This window comes from Bolinopsis microptera, chromosome 5 (genome assembly GCF_026151205.1).
Source record: "Bolinopsis microptera isolate Bmic1 chromosome 5, MBARI_Bmic_1.0, whole genome shotgun sequence".
Lineage (NCBI taxonomy): Eukaryota > Metazoa > Ctenophora > Tentaculata > Lobata > Bolinopsidae > Bolinopsis > Bolinopsis microptera.
The window spans coordinates 17785252-17812407 of record NC_087076.1 but is presented as its reverse complement, the minus strand read 5'-3'; the positions used below and the strand labels follow the sequence as shown (position 1 = coordinate 17812407).

At 38.7% G+C, this 27156-nt stretch overlaps 4 protein-coding genes across 7 annotated transcripts in view; 2 read left to right on the top strand and 2 right to left on the bottom strand.

Moving 5' to 3' along the window:
* LOC134814750 (dedicator of cytokinesis protein 3-like) overlaps positions 1-19131 on the top strand; it is a 67381-nt gene extending 48250 nt beyond the window's left edge. For 2 of the 4 annotated variants that reach the window (XM_063822950.1, XM_063822949.1), the window contains 16 exons: positions 7548-7729; positions 8199-8259; positions 8718-8849; positions 8946-9110; positions 9278-9453; positions 9583-9703; positions 9899-10037; positions 10160-10260; positions 14152-14412; positions 14560-14691; positions 14855-14947; positions 15164-15355; positions 15515-15634; positions 15755-15842; positions 17416-17740; positions 18293-19131. In XM_063822950.1, the coding sequence (XP_063679020.1) occupies positions 7548-7729; positions 8199-8259; positions 8718-8849; positions 8946-9110; positions 9278-9453; positions 9583-9703; positions 9899-10037; positions 10160-10260; positions 14152-14412; positions 14560-14691; positions 14855-14947; positions 15164-15355; positions 15515-15634; positions 15755-15842; positions 17416-17740; position 18293 (2289 nt within the window). In that variant the 3' untranslated portion in view covers positions 18294-19131. The remainder of the gene's footprint in view (positions 1-7547; positions 7730-8198; positions 8260-8717; positions 8850-8945; positions 9111-9277; positions 9454-9582; positions 9704-9898; positions 10038-10159; positions 10261-14151; positions 14413-14559; positions 14692-14854; positions 14948-15163; positions 15356-15514; positions 15635-15754; positions 15843-17415; positions 17741-18292) is intronic. The other 2 variants (XM_063822953.1, XM_063822951.1) reach the window with 1 other exon arrangement.
* Positions 4668-7074, bottom strand: LOC134814754 (cathepsin D-like). The gene is made up of 7 exons (XM_063822958.1): positions 6730-7074; positions 6498-6622; positions 6270-6377; positions 5848-6058; positions 5416-5687; positions 5141-5305; positions 4668-4926 (listed from the first exon to the last, which is right to left on the bottom strand). Exons 1-7 carry the CDS (start codon positions 6791-6793, stop codon positions 4723-4725), a joined length of 1149 nt encoding a protein of 382 aa, XP_063679028.1. The 5' UTR covers positions 6794-7074; the 3' UTR covers positions 4668-4722.
* Positions 10259-13978, bottom strand: LOC134814751 (eosinophil peroxidase-like). Its single transcript, XM_063822954.1, has 7 exons — positions 13921-13978; positions 13665-13804; positions 13397-13578; positions 13054-13227; positions 12864-12943; positions 12495-12730; positions 10259-12379 (listed from the first exon to the last, which is right to left on the bottom strand). The coding sequence occupies exons 1-7, from the start codon at positions 13967-13969 to the stop codon at positions 10385-10387; spliced, it is 2856 nt and encodes a 951-aa protein (XP_063679024.1). The 5' UTR covers positions 13970-13978; the 3' UTR covers positions 10259-10384.
* Positions 19132-21296: 2165 nt separating the features above from the next.
* Positions 21297-27156, top strand: part of LOC134815752 (acetyl-CoA carboxylase-like) — a 59906-nt gene continuing 54046 nt past the window's right edge. Inside the window, 1 exon segment of the mRNA XM_063824330.1 lies at positions 21297-21516. Coding sequence (XP_063680400.1) covers positions 21403-21516 — 114 coding nt within the window. The 5' untranslated portion in view covers positions 21297-21402.

Below are 27156 nucleotides of genomic sequence, written 5' to 3'. Positions count from 1 at the left end.
GGACCGTACATTCTCTTCTAGGGATCAGTGTACTGTTAGGGATTTGGGAAAACAATTGGAAATACAGGTCATTTACATTTTACAGTGAAAATAGAATAAGAGGTATATAGTTTGGGCAAGAATTGCAATATATTGGTCCATCTGGGAATAAATTCGTAACAAAGGTTTATTTTCATAAATGTGCTGTCCATAGTCCCAGGAAACACCCCAAAAAGTTGTCATACTGAAACTGATGGGGAAAACTTTCTAGAACAATTTTTTCTACAGGCGCCCATACGCCCCAGCCCCAACCTTGCAACTTGGCAAACATGTGTATACAAAAACATATGCAGTGGATAGTCTGGATATGATCGGATATGACTGGATATGACTGGATATGAGCGGATATGACTGGATGTGAGTGGATAGTAATGAATCTTGCTGTTTGCTTTTGGGGCACCCACTCTACCTCTATTCCTAACGTATAACGTCTGATGGATCGTAATGGATCGTAAGAAAGAATACTGATACCACAAGCGACCACCTAGTTTCGCACCTGTTGTACAAGTAATGTTTCTTACAACCCAACGTGAAATTAATGATCTGTGATAACGCTTCTGTCTTGGTGTTCATTACATTATCTGTCCAATCAGAAGTTTTCTCTGCCCTTTAATAATAGTACGAAACCAATAAACGATTGCAAAATCCCCAGTAGAAGTAATTATCGAAGTAACAAACCTACAACTATATTGATGGGACTAACGCATTATTTCCAAATAAACCAGATTGGTTGGAATTTAGTCTCCTCGTCGATCCCCATAAGCTAACAGACATGATACACGTGATAGCGTGCTACAACACCTTTATTGGGCTCTCTGCACGATTATCAAAGTGCGGATCTAGTGTCAACCCAATCAACTGATCCCGCGTAATGAATAAGCTCTTATGCTCGATATTTCGGTCATCTAATTAGTTGGAACTCCAATTCAAAGCCATAAAATGCTCTTTTAGCATACCACTCGCCATGATTTATCAACTGAAATGGCGAATAATGGCGGAATCAAACATAATACTTAGAAAGTGCACTTTTCTAGAACCAGAGCGTTTGTTATATGATGCTATCACTGTAACATCACTGTGCACTGGAGTGGTAGGTACTTTGTTGTCTAACAGTTTTATAAGTAGGTGGGACAAGGGGTAACAAAAGGAAGAAACCAGGGTGAGAAGGTAACACGTCAGGTCTAAAAACAGTAAGTTATTGAGAAGAGATATTTTTCAATATCAGCTGCTCGGAGGACTGACGTGGGTGAAAGCGCACGAGGTCCTCGCCTTTGATTCGCTTTATACATTTTGGCCCTCCCCCCTGTACTTGATAAAAATAGACTTATATTGAGTGTCGAACGGATGTGCCTTCTGCTATAGTATCTTTTTGCGCTATTTTTATTCAAGCTCCTAACGTATAAACTATAAATCAACCAACACGATAGATATGGCATATAATGCTTACTTTAGGAAAGAGGAGGTAGACTTAGCAGCAGCACTAGCAGCAACCTATTCATGGCTCTATGAATTTCAAAAACTCGCCTGGTGTCAAAGGCCGATTTAAATAGGCTTCAAAGGTTTCTTTACATAGCTTCTATAAATAGGGGGCTGACGCATGTAAAATGGATGAGTTTCCACTTATATATTCACGTTGTATAAGGTGCTATTGTCCGTACTCGTCGTTGCTTTAAATTTAGTCCCCATATATTACATATTTCCTGACTCTAGTCAGGAAAGCATACCTTTCCTCTCTGAAGAATATTCAGACATCAATATACAGGGTGTACCGTATAAAGTGTGACTTATTTCCACTTTAATAGTTTTTGACAGAATTAAACTTCACGGTTATTTTTAACTAAATTTAGTCAGAAATATAGTTGAATTGATAAAAATAATAAAAAATATGGTTAATAATGAAGCACCTTCCAAAAAAAGCCACCCTTCCCAAAAATTAAATATTTTAGTCTGAATTTGACATTATTCATGGCTGAGGTCCAAGATTTTCAAAATATAATAAAGATTATCAAAGTGCGGATCTAGAGATCTAGTGTCAACCCAATCACCTGATCCCGCGTAATAAAAAAGCTCTTATGCTCGATATTTCTGTCATCTAATTATTTGGAACTCCAAATCAAAGCCATATGCTCTTTTAGCATACCACTCGCCATGATTTATCAACTGGAATGGCGAATAATTCGCCTTTGATGCGCTTTATACTTGATAAATATAGACTTACTATATTGACTTATTGAGCGTCGAAGCAAGCAACTAGCAGCCTGGTGTCAAAGGCCGATTTTTCATTATAGTGACTTTTTTAAATACGTAGCTTCTATAAATAGGGGCTGAGTTTCTACTGATACAGGGTATATTCCCATTATACATTGTATAACGTTCTATTGTCCATGCTCGTCGTTACCTGAATTTTAGTCCCCAAGTATTAGATATTTCCGGACTTCAGTCAAAGCACAAGATGTAAAGAACAACATCAATTAGATGATATCTAAAGTTAGATCGCCTCACGAAATGTCATCACGTTACACTGAAGATCAGTTAATAACAAAGTGTATGTAACATTCATGTAGTTTGTACTAGTGTCTTCAAAGGAGACGAAATAAAAAGCCAAAAGAAATGGTTCAATAGTACTAAAGGAATTACTAAAGGAATACTAAAGGAATTACTAAATGAATTACTAAAGGAATTACTACAGGAATTACTAAAGGAATTACTAAAGGATTACTAAAGGAATTACTAAAGGAATTGCTAAAGGAATTACTAAAGGAATTACTAAAGGAATTACTACAGGAATTACTAAAGGAATTACTAAAGGAATTACTAAAGGAATTACTAAAGGAATTACTAAAGGATTACTAACGGAATTACTTAAGGAATTACTAAAGGAATACTAAAGGAATTACTAAAGGAATTACTAAAGGAATTACTAAAGGAATTACTAAAGGAATTACTAAAGGAATTACTAAAGGAATACTAACGGAATTACTTAAGGAATTACTAAAGGAATTACTAAAGGAATTACTAAAGGAATACTAACGGAATTACTTAAGGAATTACTAAAGGAATTACTAAAGGAATTACTAAAGGAATTACTAAAGGAATACTAACGGAATTACTTAAGGAATTACTAAAGGAATTACTAAAGGAATTACTAAAGGAATTACTAAAGGAATACTAACGGAATTACTAAAGGAATTACTAAAGGAATTACTAAAGGAATTACTAAAGGATTACTAACGGAATTACTTAAGGAATTACTAAAGGAATACTAAAGGAATTACTAAAGGAATTACTAAAGGAATTACTAAAGGAATTACTAAAGGAATTACTAAAGGAATTACTAAAGGAATTACTAAGCTAAAGGAATTACTAAAGGAATTACTAAAGGAATTACTAAAGGAATGCTTAAGACTATTCTCAGGCTCCAAAAAGACGCAACACAGCCAGCAAAATATGTCAATAGTTCAGAGTGATTAGCTTTAGGTGTCAGAAATCAGAAATGTACCCTTCTATTATAGGTGGTGGCAAACTACAAGGTAATTTACTGACCAATTTTCAATGAAATGGCTTACATTGGGTTACATTTCCGCTGAAATCTTAGCCTTTAGTCCCGTCCCCCTGATGTAAGACATCATCTTTATTTCCAGGCTATTTCGAGTCATAAATCAAGAGGCTTGCATATAATGAACATATTGACACGGGTGCAGAGTTGAGTCTGTACGGAACCTAGTAGTTTCAGATCCTTGTTTAACTTGCCGTACAGCAAGGTCATCTACTACTTTAGCCCGGCGAGGCACATAACTCCCTCTACAACTCCATATCAAATGTTTCATATATACTAGCCAAGTTCACAAGATATATCCTTGTGTTTGAGAAGAGCTCGTTAGAACTGCTTCCTTTCTATATTAACCTATGAGTACTATCCACTTCCTAATTTCTGTGAACCACAATGTTGTACCTTGTTCTGCTCATGCTACCCGTTCTACTTGAGGCCCACGTACACAACTTCGATCAAAACCTCCTAACAACAGTCTACAAGCCCCCTGATTATGAGGGGTACTGTGAGGGTGCTCCTACTATATACTCCTACCACATCCACGTGCTGTTCTGGCAGAACAACAAGCCGCGCACTGCTGGTGCTCTGGAGCTGAGAGAGCAGTTTGTAAAGAGGTTTGAACTTGAGGGGAAGATGTGTTTATTCACCCGAATACTGGCTGTGAAACTAACGATCATACTAATGGTACACTTTCTCTGGTGACAAATGGCCGATAGATGCTTCCATCTTTAGCTGTGACCGTTCTGGATGCAAACCAAAATCGTGATTCTGAATATGTTTGATTAAAAAAGATGAAAATGACAATGACATTAATTTCAGAAGAATCATCAATACTGAATCATACTATATAGACAATAACTGGATGTTGCAGCACAGAGGGATCTATGATGTGCTCATTGACCCTAACAGTGGATGTGAAACTAACGATCATACTTATACTAAATGGTACACTTTATCTGGCAACAAATGGCCGATAGATGCTTCCAACTTCAGCTGTGCCCATCCTGGATGCAAACCCTAGGGTTCCCAGGATTACTAAACAATTATACTTTTGAAAGGGACAAAAAAACAGTTTGAATTTGAACATAACTATTTTTAGAATCTTGTTTTTTTTCTTCTTCTTAAATTCCATTTCAAATTGCCTCTGCAAATCCGACTCTATTGTTCCCAAAGTCGTAAACGGTGTAGTAGACAGAGTGGAAGACGTCTCCCAGGATCCAGAGGAGACCCTGTTTAGATTTGATATCTTGTGGGGTAAAAGCTGAAAGGCACATCACTCCTCCGCTGGTCTTAACCGGGATTATGTACTCAGAACTCGTGAAGGGATAATCTTTGCCCTGAAAATTGAAATGATACTAATAATTTGAGATTGAACGCGATTTCAGAACGATTGACCCTGAATAAATATAGGAATGCCATATTTGCATGTTCATGTTACCACCATAACACTGCCTTATATAGTGTAATAAAGCAACAACAGTGATTACTATATTTAACAAAATAAAATCTATAATTTAAACAATGAAAATGACTCGTACGTCCGTTACTCACGTTGATTCTGAAGGAGACGGAAGGAAGGCTGTCCACCTTGTCACAATCTACAAACCACATACCACCCCACATCAGTTTAGCTCCAATAAAGCTGTTGATCCTGTACACGTCGTTAACAGGTCCCACTATTAGGGAGGTACCCGTGTCTACGATAGCGTCACATCCCTAGAAATTCAGTTTGTAATGAAATAAATATCTCAAATTATCCACGCACAAGTATAAATCAGTTAAAAACGTTCAGCGCGATTATTTTGTGTATAGTGCTTAGAACTTACCCTATCGCAGGCGATAGTTCCCTTCCTTCCCTCAACACTCATACCCTCCATATCTATCTGCCAGTAGTCCTGTACTGATACGTCACTCCAGGCGATATCTCCTGTAAAGAACTGAGAGTTGTAGCCTCCCAGAGTCAGGAGGCCTCCCACGGAGGAGGTCCTGTTCTTGCTGATCCAGAAAGAGAACATGGGGTCAGTCACCACTCCTTGTTCCATCATCTGGTTGAAGAGTGGGGTGACGCCTCCTCTTGCTAGACTTGGGTATCCCATGCCTGTGGAAATATTGAGATAATAAGTAATCACGTGTTAATTAGTTATCTACACGTGATTATTGGTAATCACGTGTTTATCTGTATCACTGTATCAGGTCTATAGTCATTTTTACAAATCTGCTTATTTAAATTAACAATAAAATCATTGTTCAGTGTTCACCTATAATGCCATCGTATTTAGCGGTGACCCAGGCCCATCCTGGCTGCTCCATGGCCTCTCCGAAGGTCATGTTGGTGACGGCAATTCCCCCCAATTCAACAGTATCTTGGGAGAGGAACCCCTTCAGTTTACCCGAAGCGTACACCAGACTGAAGGGAGTACCGTCTGCTACGTACGTGCTGGAGCTGCTCGAATCGTATCTTCTGTGGCTCTGGGGAGATTGTTTAAAATTTAATAATTTAAATATAATAATTTAAATAATTATGCGGGTAAAAGCCAGTCCAAAACCCTGGCTCCATGACATGAAGACCTCGTTTAAATTTGTATCGAAAAACACTAATAAAGGACTATTTATTATTGAGTATAGACAAGGTGGTGTGGTGGAATGAGATGAAAGTGCTGGTAACAATAATACTACTCACCCTGCAAGCCACGTTGGTGTCAGGGCACTGATCTGAGGGGACCCACATGTTGGCTGAAGCTGTGTCAAATATCACTCTGAACCTCTTAGGTGGTGTACCAACGCTGATCTGTGGGAATATGTTTCAAGAATAGGGAAGATGTGTAAAACAATTTTATAATGTACTCATCGCGTCGGTACTATAATTTTAGCCACTTTGTCTCAGAATTGTTCTAGAAAGAATACAAACCTCTCCGTAGAACTGAGAGTTCATGTAGTTTTTAAGCATGATGTCAGCAGACTGTTCCAGACCTCTCCCGTATCCTTGCACCCCACCATTACCCAACCAGTACTCCAGAGCATCACTCTCCCGACCTGGGTACGGAGGAAGTTTAAGTAAGCGCTAGTGATAAATGATTAGTTAAACTTGAAAAGGTAGTATAGTAGATAAAGAGTATAATTATAGACAGTATAATTTTTACCAAGTTGGATGTCGAGAGCTGAAGCAGCGACAAGTAAAGTAGATATGAAGAGTAGATATTTCATGATGTAACCGCGTTCAACGAGATGTGTCAAATTCTTGACTCCTTAAACTTAAATAACAGTTCAGAACAGAGTTTATTGATTTAGCACTTCGTTAGGTTTGACATAAATTTGTTAACTCGACAATTCAATTAATAACGACAGTAAAGTTGGAACATTTGGTCCCTTAACGTCTGTTAAGAGAATAGAGTCACAGTCACGCCATTTTACAATTGTGCTGGACACTAAAAATCTCATACAAATTTAATCAAGTTCGAAGCGTGACCATTGAAACTTATTTTATGTGCAAATGTTTAGACATAAAAGGAAATTATTGTGCTACATTAATATGATGCGAGATTAAAATTCTTGTCCTTATTCGAACGTACGTTTTTATCGCAAGTCTAGTGTCAAGTACCGCAAAATACCGAAGCTCCAAGTTAAAGATATAATAAATAGCAGGAATACTAATAGAAGGTGTTCTGTTTCCATTTAAAAGGCATCTTATCTTCATATCTCGGCCTTTTTTTAGAAGTTTCCCTCTATCAGTATCACATGACGTTTTTGTGGGACAGTACAGAGGCTAAAGCATTCGTTAGGCTATTATCTTGTATCTACATTCTACAACATGTAGAAATTCATTCTCCACTCATGTTCACCGTGTCAAGGGTCAAATTTTGTTTAAAAACAATATTCTAATGAAAAGGCATATAAGTGTTGAGTACAGTTATTTACTTTCTGCCTCAGATCTCAGTAGTAACATGTCTTGTATCACCAGGTGATAGACAAGCTGGACGTGCTAATCAGCGGTGGTAAAGGTGACACTAACTACAGTTTGTTGATGTACGAGACCCTCCTCCGTAAGTTCAACAGTCCGGATATCAACAGGTCCCTCCATCAGAACGGTGTTAGATTTGTTAACAGTGTCAAACTTCTTCTCGAACATTTGCTCAACTTCAGGTTAGTGTTCAATGTAGCTATCTTAGGATAGTTTTAGACTTTATTGTTAACTTTGATTGGGACTGGGCATTACGGCGGTGGACACTACAGCAGCTATTCTCAAAAAGGGTTGGACAGAATGGCGGCATAACATTATTTATTTTGTTGTTAAACTATCAGCACCTACGCGAATAAGGTAGACTAGTTTAACACAGGGTAACTTAGATAGTGGCCCCACCAAAGAACGTTTCTCTACGTAAATAAATGGTGAATTGCGATAACACCTCTATAGGTTTATTATCTAGTTCACATTTTTTGTCTTTTACTATAGTTATGTAAGTGTTTATTGTTTTAATGACTCAGCCGTACTGTCCATTGTTTTGGGAAAGTTCCGTCGTACCGTCCACTGCTGTATTATGCTATACCCCATTTTGATAATTCTTCCAAGAGAATCTTGTTTAATTTTTTTAAATTTGTATAATCGTTTCAGGGAAGTCAGAGAAGGAGATCATCATAGTGAAGCTAGGATGCTATGTATCGTCAACCTCTTGGTAATCTCACAAATATTGATTTTAATCGACTTTTTATTTTTACCTTTTCATGATTTTGAGCAATATATCAGATCGGTGCACGTGCCGCATATTCACGTGCCGCATATTCAAGTGCCGCATATTCACGTGCCGCATATTCACGTGCCGCATATTCACGTGCCGCATATTCACGTGCCGCATATTCACTACATTCTTTCTACTGTAAACATGTCACCCTGGTGAACATGACCTGACCTCCTAGATTATCTACATTCCTCCACCCCCACAGTGTTGACTTCCTCTGGGCCTGTGGTGCTCGGCTTGCTAGTGTCTACATATTCACACACTCAAGAGTCAATGTTCAGAATTTGAAATGATATTATGGAAAAAATGCAAAATTATATATTTCATAATTTTAAATTTCAAATGATGTATTTAGGTACCCATTTGAATTTGTTTAACGGGCTAGGTCATTTCAGAATTTCTACGAGGAACTCAACAGACACGAAATGTATTTGAGATACATCTGGAAATTGTACACTTCTCACATCTCACAAAAGAACTTTGTAGAAGCTGCTTACACCCTGGAGATGTACGCCTCTAAACTACAGGTCTCAGATATTTCTATTTCTAAAATTCCGTGTTAAAAACTCACACAAACAGCATTTACCGCTTTGTACAATCTTGTCCTAACCAGTTGTAAACAGTTTTCAGACATCACGTTCGTGGAAAAGTTCGAGACTTTGCCGCGAGAGCGGGTTCGGGAGAGAAAAGGTCGACTTCACAACATTATCATCAAACATTTTGAAGAGGGCAAGAGCTTTGAGAACAGTTTTAGGTTTTACAAAGACCTTTGCGACTACTATGAAGGGGTAAGTTAAATTTTAAAGTATCGTATAAATTTACATCCAATTGAAGACACCGTTCTGGTAATATCATAGGTAGCAGCACCCTTGATCAAAAGAATTGTTATCCTAATAAAATTAATGAACAGGGCTTGATTTACCACTATTGTGTTTTAACTTCACATCACCACCAGATATTCGACTACAAACAGCTGTCAGAGGGTCTCCAGCGGCAGGCTCAGGGTTACATGAAGATCCTGAACACTGTGCGGTACCCCAACGATTACTTCTTCGTCGGGTTCTACGGTCAAGGGTTCCCAGCGTTCCTCCGAAACAAACGCTTCATTTACTGTGCCAAGGAACTGGCTAGGTGCGTACAATATACTGAAATATGTAAAATATGCAAAATAGAGATCAGTTGCATAGAAAATCAAGTGGTAGTTAAATAGCAAAATGTGCTAAAAGGAATATTTTCATCAAATAATAATTTTGTTTTCAGGTTGTCATTTGTACAGATAAGATTCCAAGAGCAGTTCCCCAAAGCTTCTCTCTTAAACTACACATCAGATCCGATTGCTGAAGTTAAGGACTCGCCTGAAACATTCCTTCAAATTTACAAGGTATAGTTCAACGTCTCACTATAAATTTTGTATCCAATTGACTTATATCCATCTTTGACATGAGGCATCTGTAGTTCTGCACCGCTATAGTACTAGTAGACTATAACGTCTATGTAACTGAAATAACGCCTACAAGGTAGACTATAACGTCTAGTAATTTCTACTTGTTTCTAAAGTTAATCATCGTAACCCCAGGTGACATGTCTTATGGAGGAGAGGGAGGAGTTTTTGGGGAGGGATGTGCCCAGTCTCATCTCACAGTTCTGGGATACTAACGATATCGCCTGCTTCTGTTACGATAAGCGCTTTAATAAGGCCGGTGGCAAAATCAAGGGTGAGATCTTAAGATGACTTTCATAAAATGAGAATTAAAACTTGGCATCTCATCATTTTGAAATTCTACCTAGAATCTAATTTCATTTCATCTGGTATTATTAACTCAAACGTTTTAATCAGATGACGATTTCGCTAACACATGGTTAGAGAAAACGAAGTTCATTACAGTGGAGCCACTTCCAAACAAACTGAGACTTGTTGAGATAGCAAGACAAGAAGTTGTGAGTAATTTTATCGTTCAATAACATTAACAAGATTTTAAATTAATTAAATTGTTGATATTCCATAGTTAAAAGGTCAACTTATCAAAAAATTGTTGCTACGTATGTTTTTACCACGAACCTTTTATGCCTCGTTAGAGCAATCGTTATCACGCCACTTCTCAAAGTTCATTTTTGGCAACGAGCTGCACTCCACATAATCTTTAGGATCCTGCTTGATGAACGCCCTTCGTGGCACTTCATCTACCGAAACAGAATTATCGCAAGACACAGCGCTCAGAGAAGATTTGTAAAGCTCTTTCAGCTGATCCTTTGTGAAAACACCTTCGTGACTGTAGAACAACCTGTCTCCTTCCCGCAAGTTTTTAAACTGCTCACCAATAATACAAGAGAAAGTTGGACCCAACAGACCATCGTTTACAGGCTCCTCCAGGATACCGCCTATAAAGAGATCCAGTTTGCTCACATCACCGTAAACAAGCTTGATTCGACTTACAGTCTCCTCGTTATTCCTGAATTTAGCCTGTACTTTGTACTTTTGTTCACAGTAGTTCTTGTATTGGATATAGGGTGGTATCCCGTGATCCCTGCCTCGCTGTACGTTGATGCTGGTCAGGTCTAGTCCCATGGAGTGATGATGTGGAGCAAACAGGTGGTTTAGTACCGAGTCAGAGAAGTGAGGGTCTACCTCATTAACAGGGGTGTGTAAGATACCCCGGAGAATGTTGTCGAACCCACACCCGCACACCATACTGGCTCTGAAGAACGCATCTTGTAGCCGCTCTTCTTGCACCATATTCCAGTCAGAGTCCACTAGAGGTATTTTTGAGGGGATCTGTGAGTGGCCGAATCTAAAAGCCGCCGTGCTGAATGAGTTGAGTATCCCAGACTGCACTTTTGAGTCGTATAAAGATTCAAATCCTATGTAGCTTTGGAATCCAGCAGGGCCTAGAAGCACTGGGAGATAGAGTCGGTACGTGATGTGTTGCATCATGGCTATCACAATCTTCCGGGTTTCCTGGAACACTTTCTCTGCATCCCAACACTTGTTGATCCTTCTCAGCTGTTCTGCAATCCGGTTATGTTCCCTGACCCAGAGAGTATGCATCAGAGTGAGCATTGGTTGTTCATTCACTCTGGTGTCTCCAGCTATATACTTCTCGGGACAGGCCTCAATGGCACAGGCACAGAAATGGGTCGCTGTCGTTTTTGGGCAATCGGGTAACATGGGTCCTTCATCGGCCTGCCCGCAAGGTTCGCCAACTCTCATATTTCCATTTTCACCCTTCAGAAGAAGTCCTAGGAAACCAGAGCTTCCATAGACATTGGATGCATCTATGAAGGCAGTCACTTCATTTATCTGATTTGAGGATCGGTAAGCTCCATCTAAATTGAACTTTATCCCGGCCGAGCGTGTAAAAGGGAGACAATTCCTTACACCGTCAGTCATATTTGTTATAGGATCAGAAGCTGCAAGTCGTATCGGGAAACAGGGATGGGTGTTGGAGCACTCCTTCTCACATTTCACACTCCCTCCTGCCTCCGCACTTTCAGGGATCAGGGTAAGATCATGATCTAGAAATTGTCCCCATTGGAAGTGCATGAGTGTTAACCGTGTGTCCCTGATCTCACTATCATCTAACAACATTTGACTGACCAGTCTAGCTGATGGTACAAGGAGGTCCTCTGGAACAGCTTGAAGTTCCGGAGCGTGTTGTGCCCAGCCGCGCGGCAGTGACTTCTCCGTATCCTCGTACTCCGCTTCCAGTACTCGGAGAACTGTCGTGGTACTGGAGCCCCAGAGAGGGTTACCACAGTTGTTACACGTTCCATTTATCGTTCGATATACTTCACCGACATTACGTCCTGTACATACCGCTGAGCAATCTATTCTTGAAATTTCAATCACCTTCGATTCTAACAGTTTTGACTCAATATATCCCCGAGTTCCGGGTGTCTCCACCCCACATAAGTTGTTGGTTCTGTCCACGATATCATTGAAGAGTCTATCCTGAATGGTCAGTGCTCGACCTTGTCTTGATAATTTCCGGAGACTGGCCTGAGCTGATAGTGGTAGGCGGTTCTCTTCAATTACTCCTTCTTTGAACTCATTGTCGACCTGCAAAAACCCAGCTTAATTGGAAAGTCAAACATAAATATATCTACAGTCTACACTGTCATTCACAATATTTTTACCTCGGTCTCAGCTCTTTGACTGTTTCATCTAAACTCACGTTGAATCTCTCGAGAGTGTCAAGAGAAGTAGAGATGACCCTGTTTAGCGCTCTCTCCACACACAACTTGTACCGTGACGTCACAACCCCGCTCTCTGAACCCTGCACAACATTTTCACAGATCCCACACGAGATGGAGCAGTAGTTAGCCATGAATCTAGTGCTGTCAGGTCGAGAACAGTAGCCCAGTTCCTCTAGGAAAGGACAGTAGTCCTCCTTCTCGCCTTGGCAGATCGCTGTGGAGATTGATATTGAGAGGAAATGATTCACTCAATAAATATACTACTTCTACTATTGAATTTACGGAAACTTAAACTTGCATCATATCACTATATTTTTATTTGTGGCGAAGGAGTTAGATTAGTATACCTTTAGGGCAATTTTCTACGATACATGGTCCAGATTGGGTGACAACGCCAAAGCATGGTCCTTCTTGACACCTTCTTGATCTGTAAAATTTGTGTTTAGATCACAACGTAAATCTCTGCAGTGTAGAATGCCTAATTTATGGTCAAATATCGGTCTTGATAAGGAAAACTAAAATATCTCCACGGAGTACCTGTATCTGACACCCTCCCCACAAACAACATCACAAATAGACCAGGCCCCCCACTCGTTCCATCCAATAGTTCGTGTTATCTGTATCTCCCGGTGCTGGCAGAATTTACAGGAATCCGCGCATTGTTTGCTCATTAGATACTCGTGTGTCTCACAGTATCCCATTTCTACCAATCTGATGGAAATATATCGGTGTGATTGGTAGATCATCATACCTTTATTGATGGTAGGATTACAAGTGCTAAAAGGTTAAAAACTGAAGATAAGCAAGTTTGAAATTACAAGCTTTGGTGATTCTGGTGATATTGTGAGTGTGGCGAGTCCGTTATAATTTGTAAACTCACCTCTTGCACTGAACGGCCGTAAAAAGATCCTGACAAGGTTCGTCCTCCTCACACAACGAGCAAGTCTTCCTGCACTCCTTGGCTATGATCCCCTCGTAGGAAGTGAGCTGGGTCTGGCTGCAGAGTCCTATCCTTCTCCAATCCTCACAGTTATCGTTCAGATCAACACAATCGTGCGCTCTCTGAGGGGGTTTCAATAGTTTTCTAGCGTGTTTCCTATTTCAGCTCTAAACGTCCAGCGCTTCAGATTGTATAAGTGTTTTCTTACCTGGCAAACTCCACACGTTGCTGGGCATTTCTGTCTCACGTATTTTTGTGTTTGAGGATTATTACAGAACCCTTTAGACTTCAATTCAATACACTCTGCAGTCTTATAGATGTCTTCACATGGTGTTGACTCCATAGTCCCTGGATGTTGGCGAATTATCATCATCGCCCAAGTTTCATATCGGAGACAATTTGATATCATCATGTAAACAAGTTCATGATCAGGGTTTTGATAAGTGTTCTTATTTTCAACATACCTCCATATTCTGCGGTGTTCAGCAAGCACAAAAGAAACAGGTACAACATGATATAACAGCCATAACACCGTCTTTTGTTTTGACTTTGTCCCGTAACTCAACCCTTCTAACTGACTACCCTAAGTGCGCACCTTGTTCTGGAATTCAGTGGAATATAGTTCAGTTAATTTTAAACTACTCACTGAATAATGTCATTATTCAATTCCATTTACCAATTGAACAATATTTCAGACGGAGCTATCACCGATCAACACGGCCATTGAAGCGATGGAGAAGAAGAACCGAGAGCTCCGCATTCTGATCGACGGATACAAAGCTCAGCGTGAAACTAACGCTAACCCTCTTACCATGGCTCTGAACGGAACAATAGATGCAGTGGTTCAGGGAGGTATCAAGAAGTACGAGGAAGCTTTCTTCTGTAAGGAGTACGGCGAGAAGAATCCTGCTGATGCGGAAAATATCATGTATCTGAAAAGGATCATCATTGATCAGGTAAGAAAATGTGTTTTTTAATTCTATTTTGTAAACATTTGTAAACAATTCATTTGGTGTGTGTTATAATATGTGCCTCTTAGATCTTTCGCAGTTCTTAATACATTATGTACACACTCTTCTCTAATCTCTAATGTTACGTTACAGGTGGAGATCCTACAGGATGGTATTGATGTGCACGGTAAAGTGTGTGCAGAGTCTGTGAAACCTCTTCACGATCATCTGACATCCCAACATGACAAGTTGCGACAAGACAGCAACAAGTACCGCCGTGAACTGGTACGAGATATCAACAAATCACATGTCCTTATTTGGTCAAAACCTGATTCCCTGATTCGTTTTAGTCTGATTTCAAGCACGTGATTTTGGTCTGATCTATACATTAATTTCAAGCATCGCAAAGAATTTATTTTTTAGTGTGGTTAAAATGGAATATTTTCAGGGCATGTCGTCAGGAACTCCGTACAGGTCAATGAGAACCAGTACCATCGCCTCTAACTCTACTCTTCATAGATACAATTCAACTTTATCACGGGTATTTAACCACCTAGTTACATCTTCGATTTAGGTGTGATATTATACATTTATCAATTCCTGAGTTCCTAAATAGGAGCCCTGTAATAGGAGTCCTGTAATAGGAGTCCTGTAATTATAGGAGTCCTGTAATTATAGGAGTCCTGTGATAAGAACTATTGAGCCCTATTTTCTAGCAGTCTCTAAAGTTTCCTGACCACTTATCTCCTTGTTTCAGAACATGAGGAGCAGAACCTCAATGATCTCAGTAACTTCTGGAGAAGAGAGTCCCTTCGTAACAGGGGGTGCTACTCCTCCGCCTCTACCAAGTAGGAAGACTGAAGTTTTACCAGATCCTCAAGCTCTCATCAGAGATCGGCGCTCAGCTGCTAATGCAAATGCTCCTGACACTCCTGCCTTGCCACCAAAGGTGAGATTGTTAACTCCACTTAATAATGATGAGGTTACATAACTATACACTATGCAGTGCTTTTAAAACTTATCTCACGAGTTGTTCGTTAATTGTCAACTTAAACTCCTTTAAAAGTATTGTCATTTCTATCACAAAAAATAAAAGAATTTCCAACAGAAGCGGTCTAGTTTGATACACAGTAGTCCAAGTTTGAAGCGAGAGAGCCAGAAATCTATCAACAGTAACGGGTCTTTGGACATGAGTTTCTCTAACACTTCAATCGAAAACGATCATGAGGTTAATGGTGCTTTTAGTTCATTCGATTGTTGACTATTTGATTTGATACCAGTTATGAATCTTCGTAGCAACTGAAATGTAGCAGATAAATATAACCATTGAATAATGATTACTGACCAGGTTAACAATAATGTACCTACTCTGCCACCGCGACCTAAAATCAGCTGCTCCACAACACCTCCTGACAACTCTAACAACGTCTTAACTGGTTAGTTTGTTATTTTGTAATGTGACAATTTATGGAAGCTGGTTTTGCATGATCGCTTTTAAATCTTGGGATTGTTTAAACGCTTGTTGTGTAGAGTTGAAAAGTTACATTTGGCTTAATTTCAAGCTGTTAGTAAGATAATTTTATTAATCGTCGGCGATATTTTGAACTTTGTTCTAAAAGAAAACTAAAAGGAGACATATTCCCTCAGAGGAAGACGAAACCAACGAACCAACTGACGAACAAACTGACTTACAAACACGTCGGAAATTTAACCGACAATTACGACGTTCTAGTACCCTTTATCAAAACGTCCCTTTGACATTATTTCAAGATCTGGTTAAAAAGACCGAAACAACCACAAAATTCGGGAGATTCGCCCAAACAGCACCTTCTCCAACTTGCAGTAGAGCGCAGCCTTTCACACTTAAATCAGCATCCAATCAGCAAGATGTCTCTCCAGAGGATAACTTCTCCTCTTTGTATAGCTCTCCTAGATCCTCCCCCGGTCCTAGTAAAAATAACATGACTCTTAATCCGACCCCCCAAGCCTCACCCTCAGCAGGAAAGAAGTCTCCTACTCGGAGGAAGAAGTTATCTGACGTTCATGTGATGGATATGAACAAGAAAACGTCTCCTGTTGTGAGCTTGAAGAAGTTTAAAATCAAGTCTCCTGTAGCTCCCCCGAGAAGGAAAGGGAAACATTCTTTGGAGAGCCCATTTGATGATTCAGAGGATGAATCGGAAAAAAGTTTAACTTCCCACAGTATGGCAAAGGGATTAAACCGACAAATAAGTTTCACAGAAGCAACTAAAAAAGGGCTCAGGCGACTTTCCAATGCGTTCAAAACTGAGGGTGATGATGAAAACAAGTACGTGACCCCAACAAGGTCCACGACAGTTTCCTCTTCAGACTTGACCTCAGGGGGTGGAGCAGCAGCTGGAGCTCATCCCCGGAGTGCCACAGTAGGAATGTATGTCACACCTCCAACTCTTGAGAGAGGAATTGGAGGACTCCAGGACATACTGCACGCAAAGAAGTCGTTGAGGAAGTCTAAATCAAATAAAAAATGGTGATGTATTTTTGCACTGCACAATGCACATGCATACCATAATACATGTAATATGTGCATTCGCGCATGTACTTCTCCTTTATTCTTTTATCGGACCCAATTTTATATACTATTTGTGAAAGTTCAAAATAAAAAACATGTACAAAACAAAACAAAACAATAACATTTTGGCAGTGTTAGTGGCATGGTCGGAACTCGGAATCCTTTATCAAATGAGATAAAGGATACTTGGTCACAATTTTACTGCTAGGTGCGGTTTAGTCAGTTATGCCCCATTATACTTTTTTGAAGACGTGTTTAAGTATGCGTGAGCCCATCAAGTTTAAACTTCAACATTGAACTTATAATGCGATTTTTATACCCTCGTTTAGAGGGATACGGAAGTACCAGTGCTCCAATAGTACCATGACCTAAAGTTTAACACCAATACCAAGACTGACTTTTTGATTGTCATTCTAGGATCAGTATGAGTCCATCTAGTTTAATTCCCCAAACCCTAGGCTCAGCCCTGGATATAATAAACGAAAGACCGTACGGTCCCTACTCTCGAGACGACGTGTCTCCCAGTCTTGACGATCTGATCACTCAAATCGGGCAATTGGAGGCTGATGATTTTGACACTACCAAGGCTACCAGTAGCATCTCCCTAAATTACATGTCATCCAATTCGAATGTGTTTGTCCGGACCAGAAGTCAGAGTCAAGTCTCTTTTGGGGACCTCGACCCTGCTGTTCCTCTGCCTGTCAAGAGTGGACCTCGAAGACGGAAAAGTAGTTTCGCTAAAGTTTTTGCAAAAAGTAAAGCCAAAAAGAAATCAAGTTCTTAGTAAGATGTGGCGTGCGCTGGAATGACATTGAAACTGAAGATGGTGATCACTGTAAATCACTTCAGGTTTCAACACGATTATAAAGCTAAAAGCCGTCCCTAATTGGATGACTTTAATTGGATGTGTTACCTCCAATTATATTACTTGCTATCACTGAATCTGCAAAATTCAATTTATGTGGCGTGGGAAATTCCATCATTCTGCTAGGATTATTGAATATTTTTAAGCTACTACTGACAATATATATCCACACGCATTCGATAATTTTATTGAGTTCATTCGTTTTAACTTTTAGTACAAAAAAGAATGCAATTATCTCCAATATGCTACAACTGATTCTACCATAGTTGTCAATCATTTTCAAAACCCAATCAGACATGAGTCAATAACTAATTTACTCAATATGATAAGTGTGAATGGATTATTGTGAAATTTTACTGGTCACACATATAATTTTGAGCCGAAAAATACCATAGCTTTGTTCCTTGCTGTATTACAAATTACTATTTGGTCCGTTGTGTTCAATCTTCAACATTCTCCACATTTTTCAGATGAAGCAGTAGACATGCCCCCGCCACTGCCTCAACGAACAAATAGCTCGGCAGCTCGTCCTCCCAAAGTTCCGCGGGACAAGACAGTGCCTTTACCAATACCTCCCGCTCAGTAGGAATAGGATATTTAGCTGTCTCTCATAATTTGGTTTGTTTGCCTTGCGTTACCACTCACGCGTGACGGGAACGTAGTAACGCATGACGTGGACGTAGTAACGCGTGATTCGCTACAAAAAAACCGAACTCTGGACCTGTTTCTAGATTAGAATTGATATTGATATGTAACACGATCAATGAGTTTCGTCAGTTTTCAGCAATTTTTATCTTTTTATATTGACAGTAAATAATTTGCTTAATACTTAGGTTCGCTTGATTATACACGGTAGTAAACACGTTTTTATAATTAATACCGATTATTCAGTGTTTTTCTGGACTTATTATACAGTTGCAGTATTGCTGTATTGCATCCTCTTTCTTAATTTTCTATAGGTTGCATCATATTGATAATAATGAGTCACTCAATTATTTCACTGTAATATGAATATCAAATATTGATTGATTTAGTATTAAGTTAATTAATTTTCTGTTTCTTTAAAATTTGACAAAGTTAACTGATTTCGAAATGTTTCAACACTGAAAATTTCGTCATTATTGCACCAGCTGTTGTACGATTTCAAAACGCCGTATTGTTAATATATTTTATCATTGATCAATTGAGTTTCAAGCTTTCAGCAATTCATGACTTCGGGCTTTTTTCCTCTGGTCTAAAGTCATTGTATTTTACATTCCTTTAGCATTATTGTATGAAGACTGTTCAATTCTTTTGAGTTATGTTTTTACGAGCGAGTTTTCCTTTTATTTACATTTTCTATGGTACAATTACTGAACGTAATATAAAAGACATTGTGCTTTTCACAATAAGGTTGTTGTTAAGAACTTACTGACAATGCCCATGTAAAATGTACTGAATACAATCCTTTTTGTGTAGTACATCTCACAGTTATATATAGCTTGTTTAATAGCTTACTGTTCAATACATAGCTTTTACTGTTTATGGTCAGTACTAGTAGTGCAACTGTGCATTGTGCAAGGCAACGTTTAAGTTCAGGCTAATTACCGCACGTTTTAGATTGTTTGCACGTTACATAATGAAATTTGCTTTTAACGGGTCCCTGGGTCCCATTATCCAATATCCATGGACCATGGTGGAATCGACTAGACAATTTTACTATTCCCCTCATTTCCCTTCATCTGGATGGATTTCGTAACTAGGTCACGGGTAGGGTGTCAATTCGATGATTGCACCAGCCAATATCCCTATCTTAACGTTTAATGTACTTGTAGCAATAGTAATCCTAATAGTATCACCTACAAATCCTGACCATGCCCTTAACCGTTGATCTCGTGATGCGATACAGAGTAACACCATTGTAGTGCCAGCTCCCTGATTAGGACAGGTGGAGCCCGCCCACGTGACCATTCCCACGTGTCACCTGCTATTATACCACTGAAATAGTTGCCCGCCCCGGCACTTGCTGCAACATTATTAGGTTATCCCTCTCAAGGTACGACCTGCTTTATTTGTGCTGACCGCTGTCGTGACGCTTTGTAGTTTAGGTTCAGGTTCTGAAGATGATGTTCAAATCTCGATCGTTTGATGAGGCTGACAGTGAGGCAGTCCACAAATCCACTGTGCAGGTAACTATTGTGAAGCTGTTAGTTATCTTAAAAGAACTGTGTAGAATTATTATACTGGCTTGGTTTAGGAATGGGATCACGTGATTTTAAGGAATGTATTTCTTAACTTCTAATAATTGTCTGGTAAAAAACTGACAGACAGCTTCGGATTTAATGGTGAAATATGATATAAAAGATAATAGTGAAATGCACTTGCAGTAAGTTGACCGCTTGAAGAGTTCTCGTTTTCAGTTTCACAACCTGTTACTTTATGTATAGGTTGAGAGAGTTTTAACTACTCAGTACTCTCCCATTATTCTAGCCGGAGCCTCCCATTATCCGACGTAGGTTCATTCAGAGGACTCGAAAAATGCCCAAGAGAACTAAAGAAAAGACTCCCAGACTTTCAGATTCCGACTACGAATATGTAAGTTGGCTGACAGCTGTAACTTCAATGAATAGAGCAGGCTAAAGGCCCATCCACCATCGCTGCAGCTGTATATGTACCTTTTAGATGTTGTGACCATAAAACAAAGTTGTATGTACTATTTATATATAGTATATACTTATAGAGATTCAAGATTACAGTAATAACCTTGCAGATCATACTATTTTTATCGCACAATGCTACCATAGCACACAGTCCTTGCTTCTATGTTGATTGGGATACTAAGTATCTAAATCATATTAACGACAATATAATATCCTCTCAATACTCAATCGTTCACATATTGCGTAACCAGTAATATAAGCCAGCCTTCAACTATTAAGCCACTTTGCTCATGTTCGTTTTTTCGTTTTTACTTCTAGAACCCGTCCCCAATCTCGTATTGGAAATTTATACAACTCAATTCTGAGTGTAAGTACGGGTGGTCCTGCATTGGTATTTATTATGGCTTATGCATGCCACTTTGAACATGGCTAGCTATTATATCAAAATTATAATGGCTTACATAATATTCCATACTATTATTTTTATCACGGAGAACAGTAAATGAAAATTATAAAGAAAGAAATGGGACCCCGAAAGTGAACCCATTTTCAAATAATGTCGAGTTACGCAATGAAGTTGAACAAGAAATTCCACTTTCTTTCCGATCGAATTCAATTTGCACCATCGAGGAGTAATAACATTAAACATGAAGGAAAAGAAAACATGGTTCATGGGTGATACAATGGTATTAGTTACTTACCCCCGGTAATTAGTTACGCGATAATTTGATTATTAACCCACCAGGCTTACAACCTAAAATGTGCGAGGGCGTTTTTCATGTAGAACTATACTGGAAATCACGCATTTTACGTTAATAAGTTAAGTTTAGTTTGTAGTGATTTTTTGGTAGTACTAGTATCGTTCTTGTCTGTAAGTACCAATCTAGTTCCGGTTTAAAAACATTCAACAAAGATTGAATCTGGTAGATCCTGATTCTGGTATGGTGAAGCCAAATAAAAGTAAAACTGGCACCCGGAAGAAAACACCCAGCAAGGACGAATTGGTTGTTATCGATAAAACAGAAAATGAAAACGCGCTTGATCATCATCAATGGGTATGTTTTTTTTTAATTGTCGCCCATAGATTGCCAAAATGCAAAAACAGACAAAGCATTTTTACCCCCATTTGCAATCGTATTTCGTCATGTAGCTTTGCGTTGATTCAATGATTCATATGGGATGATTCTTAATCTTAGTTTCATTATGCATCTGAAATACATTTTTTGATATTGATAAGTTATAGACTGTAGACATTGTTTTTTGTGATGAAGCTTCTAAATGATGAAGGTAAAAATGTTAGTCGACGATGTCAGATGTCAATTTATTCCAGTTCGTTGCTCCACTACAATCTCATTAACGGGTGATACTCGTTGCTCGTAAAATATCTGTTCCATATATTATTCCAGGACCGTCGACGAGTCCAACTCGGCGCGCGTCCTGGTAGGTTGTAAACCTACAACAATCTCGTCTTCAAAGCAAAGCTGAAAACAAAACTAATTAACAATAATTCGCGTCGAAGCGACAAAGTCCTGTTATGTATTAGCTTAGATGTTAGATTTTATTAAAAGTGCATAGCAATTTTAAATTTGACGGATGTTACTCGTCTTGGGCCAGACAATTAACAATGGTCAATTTTAAATCTTTATTAGACTTTTGTAGACTGATCATTCATCATGTTGAAACATAAAAAGGACAAAGCACAAAGGGACAAGCGCTATCATCTATATCTAAACCGAAAGCACATCCAATTTGATATTTATGAATTATTTCTTATAAAGTTTCAATATAGAGTTTCTACGATACAAGGGATCCGCGCACTCGTGCGAGGCGGGTCATACAACGTATGACAAGTATTAATAACTTGCTTGATTCTGCAGTCTACACCATTAAGTTCAAAGTTGACGTGTATGGACAAAAATTGAACGGGTAATCGATTTAAACCACTTCCGAGGACTTTTGCCAATTTTGTATCACGGCGTGACCCCCATTGTCGTTTCGTTTTTACGATACAGGGGAGCCGCGCACTCGTGCGCGGCGGGTCATACAACGTATTACAACGTCAATTAAGCTAATCTGTAATTACGCTGCTGTGCTTTTTACGGATAGATAGGATAGTATAGCGTTTTTGAGCTTGTTGTTATTCTTTTTCAAAAGTATTCCAAGTGATTTATTTGTAGCGCGATGCGTTACTGTGCCGCGCCGCGCACTCAATGAGGCTTCTCACAGCTAGATCGGCGAGATGCACTACTGTACCGCGCCGAGCTGCCATGAATTGACATCGTCAGTTAAGTGATTTATATAAATGCATAACTGATTCTTACCTGGGGACCACAGTGCAGCCTATAATGTTCAAAAATATAAAATAGAGATTAGGCGGAATGACAGGCTGTAAATAGCAAAGCTACTTAATTGACGATGTCAATTCATGGCAGCTCGGCGCGGTACAGTAGTGCATCTTGCCGATCCAGCATGTCGCTGTGAGAAGCCTCATTGAGTGCGCGGCGCGGCACAGTAACGCATCGCGCTACAACAAAGCTACCACGTACCGTTTGGAAAGAGTTGATATAATGAACTGACCCGGCACGCGCTATTTCGAACCACTTTGCCTTGGGTAAATATAATATTCCGAGGAAAAACAGCGCGCGCTACTTCGAAAACATTTAAACGAGGATCGTCCGTTGAAATCAAATGGAAGCTTTTAAAATGATCAACTCAATCAATTTCGCTAACAAGCTACAAATTATTTAACAACTTTCATGTCATCTCATGCGTATCCGTTCTTTGTTAAATTATAAATTTACCATAAGCATTAATTGTCCTATTTATCATAGCGCATATTAAAATAAGGTTGTTAGCATGTTTGCTAAGACAAATATCAAATATAAGGAATTCACGATGAGTTTTAAAATTTTGGCGACGTAATCCAGGCCACGACAAATGAATAGTTACATTATTGAGTATGCCATCTCAATGAAATAACATACAAGTTTTCAACTAGATACTAAGATACTGCTGAGTGGTAGGAATGAAGGACCAAAATGCGTTGGTCTAACAACCCATTTACAAACCACTTTAGGCATGACAATTAGATGATATAATTTGTTTGAAACTGACCCTGCAATTTTAATGTTCTACTTAGTCTCAAAATATGAAAAATTTCATATTTTTATAGTAATAAAATAATTCCCGTACTAAAAGTCTTTACTACTAAATATGAAAAATTTCATAATACCCAACGTATGTGCACTGACTTCCCCCACCCCACCCCTTTATTTACAGCCCGTGTTCATGAACCATAAAACACCAATTGAAGATATACAATACTATACAGAGGAATGACATGCTGAGCACCACCAGGAGGTGACCGGGATTCCCGGTTCCTGGAATCCCGGTACCGGGATTGGCAATTTTGAGCTATCCCGGTCCCGATCCCGGTCCCGGTCAAGTCACATTTTTCATGTGACTTGACCGGTCCCGGTCCCGGTCAATCACTCAAATTTGCCGGGATTTTGACCGGGATCTTTTACATAATTTCATTCTCTGTGATTTTAAGTTTTTCCTTTCATTCATTGTGAATTTCATCTTTAAACATCCTCTGAGCCAAATAAAACAATGTTTAAAATTGCTAAACAAGTTTGAGTTATAAATTATGATCATGAATTAACCAGTAATCGACAGGAATTCCCGGTACCGGGAATCCCGGTATCGGGATTGGAAATTTTGAGCCATCCCGGTTCCGGTCCCGGTCAATTCACATTTTTCATCCCAGTCCCTGGTCAGACCCGGTAAATTGATAATCTCAGTCCCGGTCCCGGTCCCGGTCAAGTCACATTTTGTATCTCGGTCCCGGTCCCAGTCAGGCCTGAAATCATGTCCCGGTCACCTCCTGAGCACCACCCAGTGACATGACCCCCTCCCCTGTATAAGCTAGAAAGAAGACATACTAATAGGAGGTTATAGTAAGAATATCAATATAAACAGATGGTCAGATGGTCAATCATCTAGTCTGATTGTTCAATTGGGAAAACTTACCTTCACATAAACAGATGGTATCCTGACCTGTCGGCTGTCCTGCTAAATGATGGTGTTCCCTGCCGGCTGCCTACTACCTTAAATTTAGCACTGGGACAATGACCCCTGACCTACTACCCCCACGATCGATGACCAGCTATAGTATTTTCCACCTTAAGACATATTTTAATTAGTAATGGGTGCATTAAACTTCAGCCGATTAAACTTCAGCCGAACAGTTGCTCCTATTTTAATCTGCTGAGCACATGTGTCTATGCAATGGTTGCTTTACTGCTTTATGATACATGACTTGGTTTTCACCCTTCATATTTATGTGTACTATAAACCAAGCACTATACTATACTATCAAGTATGTATAATGTACATACTGCTGGCTCTTCTAATATTTGTTTTACAACACAGGTGTAAGTGGTTACAATTAAATGCAAAGTAAGGCTCTAAACATAAATAATTGCCCTTTGGACGACATTTGTATTGACTGATCTAGAAATGCAAGGCTACGAAATATTACAATATTAATTGAATTAAGTTATTTTATTGTTCGCATTTCCCATTGGTAAATCAAATCATTGTAAATTTTCTGTTGATTATACCCTTGTTGTTTTCAACGAGTTGTGGGTCGGTTTTTTGATAATTTTTAATCAGTATTTGAATCATATTATTTTTTTTTAATTTGAAAATTCAATTAATTATTATATATATAAATCAAGCGTTACATTTCAGCCATGCAAAATTACAATGACATATTTTGATAAACTAATTGATAAAAGGTACTGCAATATAAGTTGCTTAATGTTTGGCCGGATGACAACTAACTAAAAGAGAAAAATAAACTTGATTACATAATAATTAATTCGGCTGAACCAACACATAGCAAGAGCCACATTAACGTTGGGGCTGTCGTAGCCTACTTTCAATGGCGTAACAACCGCCTCGGCTACTGCTGCTCGTGCTATGCGAGAGGGCGGCATTTTCCTGAATTTGATGTCTTTCAAAAAGAAAAACATCCAATTTGTGTATTATTACGTCAACTTTTTAATTTTGTAGGACATCAGAAAAATTTTAGGTCGGCAACAAAAAGGATTAGCGGGGCAGCACCTAGGTACATTTCACTGCCTAGTTTTTGTCAGAACATCATTTTAACATATTCAGCCACATCACAGGCTTTGTGCTATTGGCTGACATCCAGTTCTTGATGATTGCTCACATGACTTTTCCATTATTTATCCCCAAACATTTTCTTCCTAAACATGCATCCATTTGTCAGTAAATCAGCCTGTTGTGTTGATTCATGGCATCTGAGAATGAAATTTAGAAAAGGACACCGTAGAAATCTTTCTGGGGAAAGTGTTAAAGATATTGAGGATGAATCACATCTCTTGGTAAGCTGAATGATAAGTTATCCCATTTAAGTATGCATGTCAATAAAAATATGTATGGTTGTCAGTTGTTACTGATATGATTCAAAACTTGTATCAGTGTTGACTGTTTGTACCTGTAAGCTTACTGAAGTATTCGATTTTATACCCCTTAATCTTTTACGTATTTCTACACATCAAGGACGACCTTGCACTTACAGTACAAATCATAAAGAAGGGGAAATGTGATTTTGGAAATTCAGCCTTCTCATGCAACCATCCACAGAAAAAATACTTAATGAATAATTTTAGACCAGATAAAATAATTCTGATCGACACAATTCTGACAATAATATCTTGAGATGACCATCATTCCAAACATGATTGTACTGTAAGCTAGGTATCTGGTGTCTTTTGAAAATAAAGCAAGTGCCTTCTTGTAACATTATGTTATGAGATCTTTTATGGCCAGGTATTTTTCCTTGTGCTTTCTGTTGCTTTTTTAAATATTACTGTTTTCTGCTTTGGCAGTTGTTAAAAATAAAATTAGATACTCAGACTTAGTAAAGGGTTCATCATACAAATTTTATAATTAATGTCCTTATTTTTATAGATAAGAAGTACCAGTTCAACTTATTTCTAAGATTTGAGCTGAATTCAGCGATGCTTAATCTAATTATTGATGTTATTGAGATAACATTGGCAGTCTCACAATTTGATTAGCTACAAAATCTATCATATCCATTTGCATCACCCATACACCTTTCACATTATATTATTATATGCAGCTTTAGCCAAAATATGGTCTAGGCAGACAATATATGAATGGAAAGATGCATGAATATGTTCATACGTGACAACTGCAATTTGACACTGATAACCAGCCACTGATAACAGGCACCCTATACTTAAACCACAACCTCAAGACATATTACATTTTAACCTCTGATCATGTGGCTTTTCAATAAAGTCAAAGAGAGTTTAAACTTTGAATACGAGTCACATTTGCATGTGAGTTTTCTTTAGTGTGGTATTTTTGCACGGTTTTTGAGCTGCTATTTTGTTTACATAGCATCACGAGACACAAACACGAAATACCATGATCTATAATGGCTTGGTATGCTCATGCTATTTCCCTCTTTTCTTTAGTCTAATGTCTATGATCTGTGATTTACCCCACATAGTTTTGTGTAATATTGTTGACTGTTATTTAAACTCTTTCTGAAGATATGTATTTGATTCTTCAACGATGTTATTCATTGAAATTTACTTTATAGCTTATAATGACATCATAAATAAAATCTT

Bases quoted from the DNA above. Each gene is read 5' to 3' on its own strand.
- LOC134814754 (XM_063822958.1), bottom strand. From the start codon at position 6,793: ATGAAATATCTACTCTTCATATCTACTTTACTTGTCGCTGCTTCAGCT. The intron at 6,059-6,269 runs GTGAGTAGTATT...CAATCTCCCCAG, and splicing joins ACACCAACGTGGCTTGCAGG to AGCCACAGAAGATACGATTC. The intron at 5,306-5,415 runs GTAAGTTCTAAG...CTGAATTTCTAG, and splicing joins GAACTATCGCCTGCGATAGG to GGATGTGACGCTATCGTAGA.
- LOC134814751 (XM_063822954.1), bottom strand. From the start codon at position 13,969: ATGTTGTACCTGTTTCTTTTGTGCTTGCTGAACACCGCAGAATATGGA. The intron at 12,944-13,053 runs GTACTCCGTGGA...CAAATTTTACAG, and splicing joins GGGGAGGGTGTCAGATACAG to ATCAAGAAGGTGTCAAGAAG. The intron at 12,731-12,863 runs GTATACTAATCT...CAATCTCCACAG, and splicing joins CGTAGAAAATTGCCCTAAAG to CGATCTGCCAAGGCGAGAAG.